The following is an 18,757-nucleotide window of genomic DNA, read 5'->3' as shown; positions in this document are numbered from 1 at the left end:
CATTCATTTGCCAAGCTTGCTGGATAACACACTATGCTTGACTTCACAACAGCTTTGCAGCTGGTGCCATGAGTATTTTTCCTAACAACAACAGCTTTTCTGAACTGTGTGTGTGAGAACTGTCCCAGATTGCTACTCATGCAGTTGGTCTCAATACTATGTGTGTTGAGTTGTGCATGTATGAATGTTTGTGTGTTTATCTAAAAGTGGAGGGCTTTTAAATGTCTGCTGCCCAGTGCCTCTTCCCTGTGGTAAGTAACAATCTGTTGTAACTCCTTTTGTTGTTATTCCATCCTGGATTCTCCATTCTCTGACTTCATGTACATGAAGGGTAACAGGAGTGATTTGCAAAAGCATCATTCAGTGTGATGAGGTCTCTCAAACAGAGTGATCACCAAGTGACTTTAATCCCGATAACATCAGTCACTGAAAACCAAACTGGTACATTTCTCATGCAAAATCCGTACAATCTGGGATCATAAATGCAGTATTTCTAGACTTCCAAAAAAACAATTCCCAAACTAACACACCAATGCCCATTAATAAAAGTGTGATCACTTGAGTACATGAGTTACGAACTAAACTTTGGACATTGAGAGGAAGCACCATTTTATCTTAGGTATAGAGTCTTTGACAGACGTAGAAGTAATTTCAGGCATGCCACAGGAAAGTGTGTTGGGTCCCTTTCTTTTCATGTTGTTTGTTAATAGCCTGGGAAGCAATATTAAGAGTGATGGTAGCAGTAAGCTCAATAAGGCAGTTGCGTGTAATGAAGAATTGTATGTAAAAAAATTGCAAAAATGTTCTTTCTAATCCTGATATGATATCAAAGTGCTGCAAATATTAACAGCATGAATTAAATGTTCATAAATGTAAAATATTGCGCATCACTAAAACAAAACTTAAGTCCCTATAACTACAATAATAGTGAGTTGCAATTAGAATCACAAACTCCTACAAATACTTGGGTGTAAAAATTTGTGAAAGTATGAAACACAGAGATCACATAGGATTGGTCATAAGTACAGCAGGTGACAGACTTTGGTGCATTGGTAGTATATGTGGCAGCTGTGAAATGAATCAGAGATTTGTCTACCAACAGCACAACTTTAAAATATTTCCTTGTCATTGGCTTTCAATAACTTATTTAATTAAAGGGATAAACAAAATAATAATAATAGCTGTTTATTATCTAAATGTACCACTGTCGACACTGTGGTCTTCTGGAACTAATGTCTCTAATTTTTCCATTGCGAGGGCATCACATGAAACCAGTGTTCTCCTTATTGATACTTAAGAGAAATTTTGTGGCTCATGCAGTTATTCACATTATTGATATTGTCAATGTCTGAGTTTCTTTAACTAACATTTATCATAGAGATACGGAAATTTGATGATGATCTATACTTCATCTTGTCAGTCATTAAGTCATCTCTCCCTTTCTTTTCTTTCTTTTTTTGTGAGGAAGGAGTAAATGATAGAAGCAATTACTGTCTCCATATCACATGAGGATTAAAGTCACATATGTGTATGATAATGGAAAAATCCTTGCTTGAATATAGATAATGGAAGCAGTCAAAACAACAGCTCACTATACTGTTCAAGCATGGAGCGGTCAATAAGTGTTTATACTAGACTAACAATCTGTTGTGCCAGTACAACGTAGTCAGCCATGTGAAGTGGGCATGCAGATGTATGTATGCATTGTATGTGTGTTCTGTTCTAGTTACTTCTGAAAAGGACATTGTTTGAAAGCTTAATGCCATATTCAGTCTTGTTTATGTGCCCATCAACCACTCAAAACCTCAACAATATGGTGGCTTGTTACCTTTCCACCTTCTGTTATTAACAGTCACATGTAAAAGATATTTAACAAGATTTCTCTGGTATGGAAGCACCTTCTTTTAATAATTTATTGTAGTTATGAAAATAAGGAAATTTTTGTTACTTTTGGGTGACAATATTTTAAAACAAATGTTTTGTAGATTTTCAGGTGAGGCTTTGAAATTTAAAAGTAATTGTTTTGTGGATTTTCAGGTGATTCTTTTGTTGATGTCTCATTTTCTGCCACAAAGGACATAACTGTAGATGATGGAGAGAATGTTACATGGGTGGCATATGTTGATGCATTTCCAAACAAATTTTCTGTTGTGTGGAAGAGTCCACAGGATAAAGAAATTGATCCTGTTTTGCGATATTCTCTAATTACAAACAGCAAAGAAATCAAGTTTTCTATTCAAAATGTAACAACCAAGGATCAGGGTAGATACACAGTGGTTGTTCAAAATTCAGGAAGTGAATTCATTTCATATCCAACACTGACAGTACGTGGTGAGTATAGTGAATTTATCTGCTGTTTCTTGCAAATTAATTCGATTATGAGTTTGTATCAAAATGGAAGGTACAAATATCAGATCCATATCATAATACACTCTAAGAAAAAAGATGATGCACCATGAAGGAATTATCCAAATGGTACAGAAATTGGTAGATGTGCTGTGCATGTACAGACAAACAAATGATTACAATTTCAAAAAACTTGAATTATTTATTCACAAAAAAAGAATTTCACAAATTGAGCAAGTCAGCAATGCATTGGTCCACCTCTGGCTCTTATGTAAGCAGTTATTTGGCTTGGCATCGATTAATAGAGTTTTGAGATGTCCTCCTGATTGATATCATGCTAAATTCTGTCCAATTGGTGTGTTAGATTGTCAAAATGTTGTGCTGATGGAGAGCCAAAACCCTTAATGCTCCATATGTTCTCAATTGGGGAGAGATCAGGTGACCATGCTGGCAAGGTAGGGTTTGACCAGCATGAAGTCATGTAGTAGAAACTCCTGCTGTGTGTGGGTGGGCATTTTCTTGCTGAAATGTAAGCCCAGGATGATGTGCCATGAAGGGCAATAAAACAGCGTATAGATTATTGTCGATGTGCCACTGTGCTCTAAGGGTGTTGCAGATGACAACTAAAGGTGTCCTGCTATGAAATGAAATGGCATCCCAGACCTTCACTCCTTGTTGTTGGCTTGTATGGTGAGCAGCCAGTATCACTGCTGTCAGTAGCATCTCCAGACACATCTTCAGCCTGGGATCTCATTGGCTGGAGTTGAATTGTTTTCAGTGATGAGTCCCTTTCAAATTAAACCTTGATGAGCAGTGAAGTCGTGTCTGCAGGTGCCCCAGACCTAACTGTCATGCACCATACAGTCTGCCAACCAGAAGTGATTATCTGGTTGTCATCCACAGCACCCTTACAGCACAACAGTACTTCAATGATATTCTATGCCCTGTTTTATTGACTTTAATGGCAAGCCATCCTGGCGTTACATTTCAGCAAGATAATGCCCTCCCACTCATGGTGAGAGTTTCTAATGCTTGCGTTCGTGCTTGCCAAACCCCACCTTGGCCAGCAGGGTCACCGGAACTCTCTCCAGTTGAGAACGTTTGGAGTATTAAGGGTAGGGTCCTCCAACCAGTTTGGGATTTTGATTATCTAACATGCCAGATGGATATAATTTGGTATGTTATCCCTCAGGAAGACATCCAATAACTCTTTCAATCAGTACCAAGCCAAATAATTGCTTGCATAAGGGCCAGAGGTGGGCCAAAGCATTACTGACTATCTCAATTTGTGACACTCTTTCTCTTGACTAAATCATCCAATTTTTCTGAAGTTAAAATAATTCGTTTGTCTGTACATGTAAATATCACAACTACTGATTTCTGTCCCATTTGGGTAATTACTTCATGGTGCTGCATTATTTTGTCTTAAAGTGTTTAAATAATTTACATGTTACTTTGTGGGGCACAAAATATTTTGTCTGCATTGTGCATTTTCATCATTTAGTTGTTAAAGTTATTCCAATTATATTTCTTATGTTATTTGTGACGGATGAACTCTCACACATGCAAGCAAGAAGTCTGCAATGCAATAGTATTTAGAGGAAATAGCTCTGCACTGTTGTGTGTTCACATGCCTCGTCAAGCACAACTTTACTTTTCTAGGATTTCTTTGTTTGGCATTGTTTAACATAATTGCCATGTTAAAAGATGCCAGAAATCTTAAGAAGGTTTTCTTCAAATTGAGACTCATTGTGTGACAGAGAATTTATGAGGAGGTAATTTAGTTAGTTAACTGCATGTGCTATAGATCATTTGAACAATTCTTTTATTGAAATGATGTGCAACAAGTCATAATTTGTCTGTGCAAATGGATGTATGATGAAGGGCTAGAGGCTGATTGATGATGAGAACTGTAATTGGCAAGTTGCACATCTATTATCTGATGGAATCTGCACATATGTAATGTGAAAATTGTAATTTTTCCTGAAACTTAGGTCAATGGCAGATAATTAAAAAAGTGAGGAAGCATATCACACATTTCAGAAAAGCAGTATTAACAATTGTTGCTTAGTCTGTCAAAATGAAATTTTCCAATAACTTTTCTGACCTCCACATTAGAAAAAAGGAAATATTTATGTTAATGGCAGAGATCATGACAAAATCTAATATGTTAGACCCATATCTGTTACAGTAGTTATGTAGAATAAAAGAGGCTTGCACAGAACAGGGTAGTGTTGAGAGCTGCATTAGACCAGTCTTTGGGCTGAAGACTGCAACAACACCTTCATGCTGCGGTAATGCAAAGCAGGCATTGTTTCCATATTAATTTAATTTCTACCCTGGGTCTGCAGAGTGGGTAACATTATTAAAGGTGGTTGCTTGATTGTTTCAACCAGGTATAACCACTTTTCATTGGAAGAAGCAGCAAGTGTGACTACTATTAAATTTAGCAATAAAAGCTGTCTCTACGAGAACACAGAAATCAACATCATTGTTTTCCACTGAGAGAAAATATTCCAGAAATTCTTGACAACAGCTCTTATTTATAAACTGACATATGAGAAAATAACATGTCAAGATGTTTTATCTGATGGATGTCAACTCAGTCTGACAGCTGAACATATGATTTACTTCCAGAAGTAGCAAGCAAAGAAAAACACATGTTACTGAAGATAACTAATACACACACTAAGATGTTCCCTGCCAAATATGATGGATGCATGGAGGGGGATTTTGTGTATTAATTGTGAGCTGTTGTCTAGTGTCCTGCTGTTATTGGTGTGCTTATCTAGAGTATCTCTTCCCTTTCAGTATATTCTTTCTTCTTTTTTTTGGACTTCATGCCCTGTGCAATTTGCCCTGTGCTGAAAATGGAATTGTGCCTATCTGTTTCAAATAGGCCACTAAATAACAGGAGCTACTCTTTGAAGAGGTACATATATTCTTCCAGTTCATACACTCTCAGAACATTCCATATAAGAACTGTCTACAATTATTATTTGGTAACTAGATCAAGTGATACAAATAAATAGACATCTCAGAGCCAACTCTCTATGAGACTTCAGAGCAGGCAGACTCTCTTCTCTCTCTTTCCTGACAGAATTCATTGTCATGGTGTGTGCAATTCCATGGAGCACGGTGTGTATCTGAGGCAAGGGTGCAGCTGCGTGGAGTAATCATCAAACCAGCAAGTGCCACAAAGCATCACTAAACTACCAGCATCGCCCCAACTTACAGAAACGCTGTATCCATCCACATTCAGTTACTTGCACAGATAGTACAAAATCTCCTTAGAGTATATGGGTCCAAACTTACTAAACCATCAAACAAAAATAAAATGCATATTTGGCAATCATTATTCACTGGTACTATAAAGGCTATGCAACACATCATTTCACTGAAGTTACTTCACAACACTTGTCTGCATATAAAGTGAATGTAGCAAAAGTTTGAAGTTCCTGCCAAGCTACGTGGGAGCGAATCATATAGCAACACAAGCACAATATTTCTCATAAAAGTACAGATCACATTTAATTATTAGTATGTTGGAACACAGAGTTGGATCTCTTTGATGCTCAGCATGAAGACGCATTTTCTAGAAGCATATAAAGAGACTTATGTCATTTAAGCCCTTGTACTACATACCTTCAAAAGGCTATTACGAGGTGAGGTAGAATGAAAAACCATTTAATGCTAAGAAGTTCCTCAATGCTAGTGAAACCAGCAGATGACTAGATAGCTCAGTGAGTTTGTCAAGAGTAACAGAGTATGAATCTCTCCTCTGTGAATATTTTGTTATAACTTAAAAGAGAAAGAGATCGTAGATAAAATGAAATAAGGAGAGCAAGTAGATTACAGTTCTTATTTAATTGTTTGACACTGAAAATGTCAGAGCATGTGGATTCATCACCTTTTCATATCTAACATGAAGACCTTCAATTTTAATGACCATCTACATTCTGTAAGGAGGGAGTGCTGTGTGGTGGAGATATGAGTAAATTCGTTTACTATGCCATTTTATCAGATGTAGCGAATATTACATTCCAAAGGCACTCTAAGATTTTTGGCATAGAGTCTGTTCAGTTTTCTCAGATCCATTTTATTTCTAACCATTAGTTTTGATGGCATACAAGTCTGGCGTAGAAAGATACATTCAGTAGAGTAATCAAATTGTATTCTGTGAATGATCATTGTTTGTATGTTTATGGAGACTGATCCTGCTGTAAGCAAATTATTTCCTCTGAATTTAGTTTTTGCTGATTAGTTAGTTGAAATTTCATAGATAATTTGCTTTATTTCTTTAAAAATGATATAAAGAAGCGAATTTCTAGGCAATGTATATGATTTCTGTTTTTGTATAGCTGCATGTTGCTCATTTATATAATACTAGATGGCACAGTGTCTTAAGTCTAGTAAAAATTGACATGTTATTCTTTGTCACTGCTCATGTTACACGTGAAACCCACAATCAATTATGAAGAAAACATTTTTCTTCTATACTGTATATGTAAGTAACCTAACAAAGAGTAGTAATTATTTAATAATCAACTAACAGTCAATCTAGAATAACTACCTAATCTTGTACAGCATGAACAATAAAAATCCACAAAGAAAATGCAACTATAAGTTAAATAAGGAGAAATGAATTTAATAATCAAACATATAATTAAATTAAATATTGGAAAAAATAATTAATGATACAATCAGATAAAATAAGAATAGTTCTCTCCTTAGAATGACATTATTAAAATATTGGGGAGTACCTATATAGCCAACTTTATTTGGACCTATACTGATATGAATAAAATCGGAAACCTTAACATTCTAATACAGTACAAAAAGCCACTCTCATCAAAACACAAATAATTAAAAGAATACATTTTCAAACAAATATAAATAAATTATTAAGCATAAATAATCTAGAGCAGTATTATGAAAAGGATAGTTGCTACTCACCATATAGGGAGATGCTGAGTCAGAGAAATACACAACAAAAAGACTTTCAGAAAGTTAGTGTTGTGTCGACAGAGGTGCCGACACAGTGTGTTTGAGGGGGCCGAAATGCACTCTATAAGCGCACGATGGATGGCGTGAGGTCTGAAACAAGATACGTAATGAATGCTATAAAGAAAAGTACGTAGCTGCGGAAATACTTAACTTTATTCCATCCTTGTGGTACATCACTCTTGACGAATCAAGTGAGACTCTTAAGATACATGCAATGTTACAAATGGCGCCTTGCTAGGTCGTAGCCATGGACTTAGCTGAAGGCTATTCTAACTGTCTCTCGGCAAATGAGAGAAAGGCTTCGTCAGTGTAGTCACTAGCAAAGTCCTCGTACAACTGGGGCGAGTGCTAGTCCGTCTCTCGAGACCTGGCGTGTGGTGGCGCTCGGTCTGCGATCACTGACAGTGGCGACACGCGGGTCCGACATGTACTAATGGACCGCGGCCGATTTAAGCTACCACCTAGCAAGTGTGGTGTCTGGCGGTGACACCACAGTTAGCTTTCAGCCAACAAGGCTTTTGTTGAAAGTAGACTCTCTCTCTCTCTCTCTCTCTCTCTCTCTCTCTCATGCAAGTGTAACTCACACACACATGACCGCATTCTCCAGCAGCTGGAGCAAAACTACGAGTGGCACTGCATTTTGGGGAGCCAACTGGGTGGGGGTAAAGAAGAGGAATAGACAGTGAGAGGGAGGGATAGTAGGGCAGGCATGGGGACAGTAAAGAGCTGCTGGGAGTGTGCAGGTACGAGGAGGAGAGTAGCGCAGCTAGGTGCAGTCGGGAGATTAGATGGAGGGTGGGGTAGAGACAGTGGGTGGGGGGTTATCTGAAAAGGAGAGCAGTAGAAGGACTGGATGCATTGCTGTAACGGAGGGCTGTTTAGTTCTGGAATGGGAACAGGAAAGTGGCTAGATGAGTAAGGACTATGACTAATGAAGGTTGAGGCCAGGAGGGTTATGGGTACTTAGGATATATTCTAGGGAGAGTTCCCGCCTGTGCAATTCAGAAAAGCTGGCGTTGGTGGGAAGGATACAGACAGCACAGGTGTGCAGCAGTCATTTAAATTTAGACTGTCATGTTGGGCAGTGTGCTCAGCAACAGGGTGGTCCAGTTGTTTGTTGATGACCATTCATGCGGACAGACAGCCTGTTCTTTGTCATGCCCATGTAGAATTAAGCACAGTGGTTGCAGCTTAGCTTCTAGATCACATGTCTAGCTTGACAGGTAGCCCTGCCTTTGATGGAACAGCTGATGTTTGTGACCAGACTGGAGTAGGTTGTGGTGGGAGGATGTATGGGACAGGTCTTAAATCTAGGAGTTTTACAGGGATGTGAGCCATGAAGCAAGGGTTTGGAAGCAGGGATTGTGTGGAGGTGGATGAGGATATTGTGTAGTTTTGTTGGGTGGTGGAATACCACTGTGGGATGAGTGAGAAGTATAGTGGATAGGACATTTCTCATTTCAGGGAATCACGAGAGGTAGACAAAACCCTGGCACAGAATGTTATTCAGTTGCTCCGGTCCTGGGTGGTACCGAGTCACAAGGGGAATGCTCCTCTGAGGCCTGGTTGTGACGCTTTGGGTGACTGGGAAGATAAGGGTTGGAAGGTCTGTTTTTGTACTAGGTTGGGAGGGTAATTACAATCTGTAAGGGATCAGTGAGATCATCGGTATATTTCGAGAGGAACTGCTCGTCACTAAGATGCAACAGCCATGGTTGGCTAGGGTGTATGAAGGGACTTCTTGGAATGTAATGGGTGGCAGCTGTTGAAGTGGAGGTACTGCTGGTGGTTGGTAGGTTTGATATCGACAGAGGTACTGATATAGCCATCATTGAGGTGGAGGTCAACATGGACCAGGTGAAGTGAATGGGGGAGAAGGTGTTGAGGTTGTGGAGAAATGTGGATAGGGTGTCCTCACCCTTGATCCAGATCATGAAGATGTCATCAGTGAATCTGAACCAGGTGAAAGAGGTTTGGGATTCTGGGTGATTATGAACGATTCCTCTAGATGGCCCATGAATTGGTTGGCATAGGATGTGCCATGCAGGTGCCCATAGCCCATACCCGGATTTGTTTGTAGGTAATGACATCCAAGGAGAAGTAATTATGGATGAGGATATAATTGGTTATGGTGACTAGGAAGGAGGTTGTTGGTTTGGATCCATCTGGCATTGGGAAAAGTAGTGTTCAATAGCAGTAAAGCCATGGGCATTAGTGATGTTAGTGTAATGGGAGGTGGCATCAATAGTGACAAGCAGGGCACCATGTGGTAAAGGAAGAAGAACTGTGGAGAGTCAGTGGAGCAATTGGCTGCTATCTTCTATATAGGCTGAAGGTATTAGTCCATGAGAGCAGAGATTCTCTCAGTAACTGGTCATAATGAGATGTCCTATGTGGTTGGTTTTATGGACTTTAGGAAGCATGTAGAAGGTAGCAAAGTGGGGAGTACTGGGAGTTAGTAGAGAGATGGACTCCAATGAGAGTTTCTGGGATGGGCCTAAGGATTTGAGGAGAGACTGGAGATATTGCTGGATGCCTGGAATGGGGTCACTGTGGCACAGTTTGCAAGAGGAAGAATCTGACTGCTGGCATAGTCCTTCTGCCAAGTAATCCTTGTGGTTCTAAACACCAGTGGTGGTGTCTTTATCAGGTTTATAAGGCCGGGATCAGTTTATAGGTGGTGGATTGCTTATCTTTCTGTCTGTGTAATGTTAGTTTGTATGTTGAGAGATTTGGGGAATGGTGGTTAGGCAAGATTCAAGGTTAAGAAATTCTGGAAAGTTAACAAGAGGTGATTTGGTGGCAGTGGGGGTGAACTGTGTCAGGAAGGTTAAAAATTGGTCTTTGGTTGAGTGTGATTGGTAGGGTTGGTGTCAAAAAAATGTTTCCATTGTAGGGTCCAGGAGAAGGAGAGAAGGTCTTTAACAAGTCCTGTGTGATTGGTATGGAAGTGGGGCAAAAGGTGAGGACTTTGGGAAGGATTGATGCTTTTGCAGGGATCTGATTAGATTAGTTTTTCGTTCCATAGATCCGTGCTGAGGAGATCTTCGTGGATGTGGAACATGTCAATTTATTTTTATTTTATTTTATTTTATTTTATTTATTTATTTATTTTTTTTACTAATAGTACTTTTTACTAATAGTATGAATATATACAATACATCATTTGTCTCTATTAAAAAATCGTCAATGGAGTAGAAGGAGTTGGCCACTAGTAAGTCTTTCAGGCTCCTTTTAAACTGATCTTTATTTGTAACTAAATTTTTTATGTTTACTGGCAAATTATTGAAGATGAGTGTTCCTGAGTAGTGGATCCTTTTTTGAACTAAAGTAAGTGCTGTTAAGTCCTTGTGCAGATCATTTTTGTTCCTGGTATTGTATGTATGAACTGAGCTGTTTGTTGGAAAAAGAGATATATTATTTAGAACAAATTTCATTAATGAGTAAATATACTGAGAGGCAGTAGTTAGTATACCCAGTTTTTTGAAGAGGTTTCTACAGGACGTCCGTGAATTTACTGCACAAATAATACGTATTACACGCTTTTGGACTCTGAAAACTTTTGTTTGACTTGAAGAGTTACCCCAAAATATTATACCATATGACATTATGGAATGAAAGTAGGCAAAGTATGCAAGCTTTTTCATTTTTATGTCGCCTATGTCTGCTAACACTCAAATTGCAAATACAGATTTGTTAAGGCGTTTCTGCAGTTCTGTGGTGTGCTCTTCCCAACTGGCTTTTGGAGGAAAGCTTTGACTGTATTTCAGGTCTGTTTAGGTTCTGGATTCTGTGTGGTGGTGGGAGGGAGTTATGTAGGGTGGGGTAAATGTATTAGGTCTGTGAGACAGGCTTTGTCAGCTATGAGGGTGCATAGGGGAGGTTTGGAGGTGGAGGTAGTTGTAGAGGTGGTGGACAGTATAGTAAGTGAGTAGGTTGGAGAGTTTTTTGAGGTGATGTTGTGCATGTTACTCTAGTTCCTGGAGGGCAAGACTTTCAGTGTGTGTTATGGGATCCAGGAATTTGGTATTGCATAGCAGAAGAATTTTAGGGATGGAGAGAAGGTATTGCAAGGCGGTTTGGATCTGATTGGTATGGTTTTGCTGAACGTGTTAGTGAGAGCTAAGGATTGGCAGAATATGAAAAGATGGTCATCATGAAAAGAAGGGTGGCAGCCAGAGATGGGTAATTTGATGGTAAGGCCATTTTGGGGGATTCCATGAGCCAAGCAACAACACAAGAACAGTAAGTGCGGATGGGCTCTGGCTAGGGATAAGGAAACTTCTCTGTATTGACACAGATGTGAGGTGCAAGGATCCATGGAGGTGGAAAAAATGCAGGAAAATACATAAGTAACATAGAATTACACCCAAAAAAATTCTAAAAAGTACACTCAACCACATGGGAAAGATCACAGAAAGGTTACCCTACTTTCCGTTTCATCCCCGCATGTTCCTAGCAGGACTTTACCATCCTCCACACGTACCTTGTTATTCCTCCTCCTCCCTGATGCAGCCTCCTCCTTACCCCCACTCAGTTGCCTCTCCTGTAAGGCACTGCTGCTTGCAGTCTGGCTCCAGCTGTGACTGTGGTCATGTGCGTGCGAGTTACATTTGTGTGTGTGTGTGTGTGTGTGTGTGTGTGTGCATGTGTGTTTGTGTCTTTTGTCTTAGTTTTGACAAAGGCTTTGTTCACCGAAAGCTAACTTTTCGATAGTTATTTTGTTGTGCCTTTGTGTGACTTAACACCTCTGCTATATGGTGAGTAGCAACTATCCTTTTCATAATATTGTTACATTCCATCCTGGATTTTCCATTGTTTAGTAATCTAGAGCAATGAATTCACTATTCAGCACATTATTTTGCCAAAGTAACACTGATATGAAATGGTAATCACTTTATAACAAATATTTCCAGATACTGCTCATACAGATGAGAATAAATTTCATGAAGACTGAAACTGATCTGGCTCACTCATCTGAAGTTAGACCATATTCAAAATTAGGAAACATTTCTTCTTCACGAGATGAATGGGTGAACATAAAGACCTAATTGTTTGCCTCCTCTGGCCAAAAGTTTTCTTAATCAAGCATCTGGGTTACAATTTTTTGTGTCAATATGTACTCTCTGCAACAATTATCCTGTTAACCCTAAGGTAACTTATGCATTCATAAATCAGTTATAATAGACCCAGTAATGGAGAGTTTACTTTTTCTTATGCCACCCCAAAAATTTATTTTATTTAAATATGGAGGAGCCGTAAGAAAACTATACGAAATTAAATTATCATGCTCTTCACAGTCTTCAGTTCAATGAGAAAATGTACAACTTGTAACTTCAAAATTAAATTCCCTTATTTAATAATGGGCTGTTGATTTCTTGTTAAACCATTCATTCCAGACCCTAATTAAGAGATTAATAACCATGCCAAAATTATGTAGAAAAAAACAATGCCTCATCAAAACTTTGTCAAGTATATGTATTTTATTTTTAATCTTTTTGGGAGTTACTTGAATTTTATTTGTTTCTATTGTTATATCAGTAAATAAAACAAATATATGTACAGTAGGGGTGGGGTTGCAATGGAGAGATTGGAAAATGAAAATGGGAAAGGAAGAGAGCAGCAGAAGAATGAATTTATTTGATTTTGGAACAAGAAAATGTTTAATCTGAGCACAAGTTGGAAAGTCTGTTTCCATTTTCAAAGTTAAATATGACACATCTAATGGATGATATTTTATCTCCTGATTATGTCTGTCTCAAATCAGGAGCAACTCATAACAGCTTCATGATGAACTCCCAAAAATGTGCCAATAGATCACCAGGCACAAATTAAATGTTGCTTAGCCTCAATAGAAGCAGGGTATCTTTCTGTGGAAGTATAGAATAGAAGAGAATAGCGTGAAGGGATAATGCAGAAACACTTTTACAGTGTCAGTCCTTTTTTGTCTCTTTGTAATTTTTTGTCTTGTTTTTCCTTTTTTGTTTCATTATTTCTTCTCCTCTTTGCTCTTGCAAGCCTTGTGCACATCTAGTGCTACCTAAAATCATTTCTTATTGTTTTTTATTTGTTTCATCCATATTACTTCATTCATTGCCTCTGACCTTCGTATGCGTTACATTAACTTAATCTTTTCACCTGTCTTGCAGAATTAGTCTAAACATATCTGTATTATCCAACACGACTTTATAGTTTGATCTCGCCTTAAGATAAACTTGTATTCCTTTTATTTTTCTTTCATTTGATCTCTAGTATAATTTAGTTTTCCATGATTATTGCTTTGTTGCCTCTAACCTATGCCAATGAAGCCACTATAGCATCTTTTATAGATAATGAGAAAAGTCATATATAAGTACCTCTGCCTGACTTGAAGTTTCAGTTTTGATAACTCTTTCTTAGTTAAATACAGAGTAATAAAGAGAAAAGCCTTTTTACGTAACCAATTATAGCATTTTCTTACACAAAAAGAATTATCTTCAGTGATAGCATTACATTTTTCTCTCATTCTGGAATATACCTTACGTACACATTATTTGTGTTTAGTGAATTTATATCATTCATAAAAAATAATATTGAGATCATCTTCCAAAATTATTGGGATTTTGGAAACAATAATGTAAGGAAAAAGATAGACTGCTGCTCACAGTAAAGATGACACAGTGAGCTGCAGACAGGCATAACAAAAAGATAGATACATATTTAGCTTTTAGCCAAAGCCTTCTTCAGGAAAGGAAACATGCTCACATTTGGTCACACAAGCAAGCATACCTGACGCTCACATGACCACAATCTTCGGCAGCTCAGACCAGAATGCAACTGTCATGTTGAATGGAAACGGCAGTCTGGAGATGGTGGGAAAGGGGAAGAGATAGCAGGGTATACGTGGGGTGAGGGTAGAGCTCTGTCTGGCAGAGCATTCAGGGTCTGGGGGCAAGCATGACAAGACTCCCAAGTGCAGCATCAGAAGGCCGTGGAGCAGGAGAGGGTGGGGGGGGGGGGGTGGAGGGGGGAGGTGCGGAAAAGGAGTAGGGAAGGGGAAAGACATGTGGATGCTTTGGCATAGGGCAGCACACAAATAGGGTGAGGGGATGTGAATAGGGAGGAGGTGATAGGATAGGTGGCGGTAACTTACTGCTCCATACCCTCTACAGAACAGTTTCTGCCTCATCAGTCCTAATGCCTCCTCCCTATTCACATCCCCTCACCATCTTTTTGTGCCACCCTATGCCAACTCACTCACCCATCTTTCCCCTTCCCAGCTCCTCCCCATTTCCACTCCCCCCCCCCTCCCCCCTGTCCAATCTCCCTCCCCACCTCCCTCCTCACAACCTTCCGAAGGTGCTCCTGGTGACAGTTTCATCATGCTTCCTTCTAGTCCCTGCACGCTCTGCCATACAGCACTCTTCTCCTCCTCCACTTATACTTTGTTAGCCTTTTCCCTTTCCCACCCTCCCCACATTGCTGCTTCCATCCAACATGATATTGCATTCCAGTCTTAGCTGCTCAAAATGGTGGTCATTTTGGCATGAGATGTACATGCGTGTGTGAATGAAATGTGTTATGTTTCTGTTTCTCAATAAGACTTTGGCCAAAAGATAAAGGTGTAGCAGTCACTTTGTTATGCCTGTCTGCATCTCAAAGTGTCATCTTTATGGTGAATAACAATCTCTCTTTTTCCTTATATTGTTGATATTCCAACCTGGGATTTCCATTGTTTGATGTTATAAAGAAATAAATTATTATCTGGAATAATTACCATGGATGTAATAGACTCAGGAGGTTGTTAGACAGCAAAGGCTTTTTCTTGATAATTTATCTGCATTTAGTGTATGTAATTTGCTTTCTGTTTGTATTTTCAATGTAGTGTTCATTCATTTTATGATTTCACATAGACATTTTGTTTTTACAGGTAAGCCAACAACGTGGATTGTCAACAATCAGAAGAAAATATTCTTAGCTGAAAAAGAAACATATATAGTGAAGTGTGAGGTGGCTAGTGGTTCCAGCCTTGTTATTGTTTCCTGGAATTTTACTTCATGCACTAGTGAATCTGCTTGCACAACCAAATATTTAGAAACAGAGGTATAATACCTAATACAGTTAATGCTTCATCTTGTGTGTGTGTGTGTGTGTGTGTGTGTGTGTGTGTGTGTGTGTGTGTGTCTGTACACGTGAATGCACATTCACATGTTGACTGCTTCAGTACTCCCTTAATTTCTATTTACTTTTCATAGTGCAACTTTTAAGATGAAATCACCTAGAAACACAAAATACATGTATGAATGCAACACCTATACATTCATAAACATGATTAAGTCTTTAGCTAGTAGATTAAGGCAAACTGAGACTGGTGGGCAGGCAAGAAAAGGATATTGATATTAAGTGACTGGACTTTTATATTTTCAAGAGCAACATTAATTTCAGAATGCTGCCAAACAAGGTTAATCTTAATATGCTGATGGACCATGAAATTGGTCAACAAATGTGACCAAATGTTGTTGCATGGAGTTGAAAATATCCTGAATGGTGTGCTGTGGTATTCCATCTCCCGCAGCTTGCACCAGAGTGTGCAATACCTGCAGATTGGCGAGTGTGGGTGGGTCCTTGAGTGTGTACTTCATAGAACCTCATTCTCAATTTGGGAGAAGACTAATTGTGTAGCTGGCCATGGCAGAGCATTCACAGGACATAAATTGACCTATTAAAGTTATGCATAGGGCTTAGATTTCACGAATGGTGGTGCCATTGGTACCAGGACATCCAGAATGTATCACATGGCTGTTATGATGTCCTTGAGGAACCACCAATGTTGATTGGTCACCAGATTATCTCATGAGTCATGACCCATACCAGAATACCAGACTGTGGTACAAGTGATTTGATACCACAATACACTTGTCATTACTTCATGGCATTCTCAACTTTGCCTCCAGACATGAGCCCAGTGGTAGTCACCTACCAGGTTATTGAAAATGACCCAATATCAGTCTACACAGCATTATGTCCATCATTTGTAATACTAGGTAAGTCACTGATGTAATGGTCAGAATATGGAGAACCTCACATTCCTTCTTTGGAATCTGCTGAAGAAAGTGAAGAAAAGTGACAAAAGAAATTGGAGCTCACCAGAATATTGTCTGAATCTTCATTAATGCAGACCTGTCAATATTAACAGTTATTACAGTGCAAGCTGTACAGGCCTCTCAATGGAACTGATTTCTGTCACTGGACCCACAGACTGCCATCTACAGAGGGTGATGATGGTGTCCAACAGTCATTTGACACAGCTCTTTCACAAATGCATATTGAGTAAGTGAACTGGTGTTGGAACACACAGCCAAGGCATAGTGAAATACAAGTAATGCCTTTAGTATGATACTCAACATAATGGCTAATACACCTATTGATGGTCCTCATATCAGAGCCAGTGTACCCAAGATCTTGTCTCCCTTTTCTGTCACTAAATGCATTGCTGACTGAGAAAAGCCAGTTCTGTGCAACATAACTGCTGCATTTGAGGTGGATATGTTTGGTTCTTCTGGGTACAACTTTTTGTATGGTCGTAAATGTGTTTAGGAAACATGTAGACACACATGTATCTGAAATGACTAAGGGTAAAAATTTGATCATAAAATTCTAAACATATTGAAATTTCTTCTTTGGACTCAGATGAAAGAAAATAAATAAAAGTAATGAATTAAAATGGAGCACTACAGAACAGTTTTTGAATCTTCAGAGACTAGCACAAAATCTAAGAGATTTGATTATCTTTGTTATTTGCATTAAATTCATTCTCAGTTTATACAGTGCACCAAAATATTGTGCATTCTAGCATGCTGCCATCTCTACCCCCCCCCCCCCCCCCCCAAATTTTCAATTTTTTGTGTGTTGTTTTTTGTGTTTAGCACAAGCTTTTCATTCATCTGTAATCACAGAATGTAGCCTCGACAATATTACTTAATTGGAAGTTCGATAGATTTATCTCTTGTATTGAATCTTATAAGATTGATGAATAATTATTTTTCAGCAAAGGAATAATGTAGATGGTGTGAGGAATGGATCTTTTCTGACTTCCACGTACAAATTTTCATGTGAAATACCAGGAAATCTGTCTTGTATTGCTTCAGATGACTATGGAATAGGCAGCAACACCATTGAAATTATTTGTGAAGGTAAATTATCTGTATTTTAAATTACTGTCTTTCCATTAGAACTGTCATGAGGAGCATTCAATAAGTAATGCAATACTTGTTTTTTTGGCCACTTTTGGTTGGAAAATGCAGAATTTGTTGTGGGACATTGTGGAATATTCGCACTTCAGCCCCTGCAGTTTCATGAAGGTGATAATGCTATAGTAGCCTTCAAAATGGTGTGTGTAATGGAAGTATGTTCCAAGCAGAGAGCTGTCATTGAGTTCCTTTTGGTGGAAAACAGAGCTTGGCAGATACTCGTAGACACTTGCAGAATATCTACAGAGTCCTGGCAGTGAACAAAACCAAGGTGAGCTGTTCGGTGAGGTGTCTTATCATCATCACAGCATAGTTGTGCAAACCTGTCTGATCTCCTACATGCTGCTTGGCTGTGCACAGCCATGATTCCTGCAATGTTGGAATGTGTGGATACTCTCATTTGAGGTGATTGACGGGTCACAGTCAGACACCTTGTGCTCAACTGGGTGTTTCTGTTGGTAGTGCTGACAAACTCATTTACTGATTGGGGTACTCAAAGGCATGTGGCCACTGGGTTCCTCACTGCCTAACAGAAGGCCATAAAGAGCAACAAAGGATCATCTGTGCAGAATTGCTTGTGAATTATGAGGCTGATTGTGACAATTTTTTGTCTAACATCATCACAGGCAATGAAACAGGGGTTCATCACTTTGAACCAGAAACTAAACAGTAATCCATGGAGTGGTACCATACCAACTCTTCTTCAAAGCAAATGTCAAAGCTATACTCTCAGCCAGTTATTCTGTTTGATGTCCTCCAGCATAGTGCAGTGATCAGGCCTGAAGTTTATTGTGCTACTCTCAGGAAATTGAAGAAACGACTTCAGCTTGTTTGCTGCTAGAGTAATGCAAACAACTTCTCCTTTTCCCTGACAATGCAAGGTCTCACACAAATCTGTGCACCCAAGAGGATCTCTCAAAACTTCATTGGACTCTTCCTACTCATCCACCCCACAACCTGGATCTCATACCTTCAACTTCCATCTGTGTGGCTCAATGAAGGATGCACTCTGCGGGAAGCAGTATGTGGATGATGGGTAGGTTATTGATGCAGCAAGACATTGGCTCTGACGTTGACCAGTAGAGCGGTACCATGTGGGCATACAGGCCCTTCAGTAAGGTTGCATAAGGCCACACCATTGAATAGAGATTATATTGAAAAGTAGGGTTTTATAG

At 39.1% G+C, this 18,757-nt stretch overlaps 1 protein-coding gene across 2 annotated transcripts in view; it reads left to right on the top strand.

The window, feature by feature from the left end:
* The window catches only part of LOC126199370 (mast/stem cell growth factor receptor kita-like), a 277,142-nt gene that overhangs the window by 143,064 nt on the left and 115,321 nt on the right, over positions 1-18,757 (top strand). For both annotated transcript variants that reach the window (XM_049936274.1, XM_049936273.1), the window contains exons 8-10: positions 2,038-2,331; positions 15,263-15,435; positions 17,381-17,525. In XM_049936274.1, the coding sequence (XP_049792231.1) occupies positions 2,038-2,331; positions 15,263-15,435; positions 17,381-17,525 (612 nt within the window). The remainder of the gene's footprint in view (positions 1-2,037; positions 2,332-15,262; positions 15,436-17,380; positions 17,526-18,757) is intronic.

Source organism: Schistocerca nitens, chromosome 8 (genome assembly GCF_023898315.1).
Source record: "Schistocerca nitens isolate TAMUIC-IGC-003100 chromosome 8, iqSchNite1.1, whole genome shotgun sequence".
NCBI classification, from domain to species: Eukaryota; Metazoa; Arthropoda; class Insecta; order Orthoptera; family Acrididae; genus Schistocerca; species Schistocerca nitens.
Note: the sequence above shows the minus strand (reverse complement) of the source record. Positions and strands in the feature narration are given on the sequence as shown.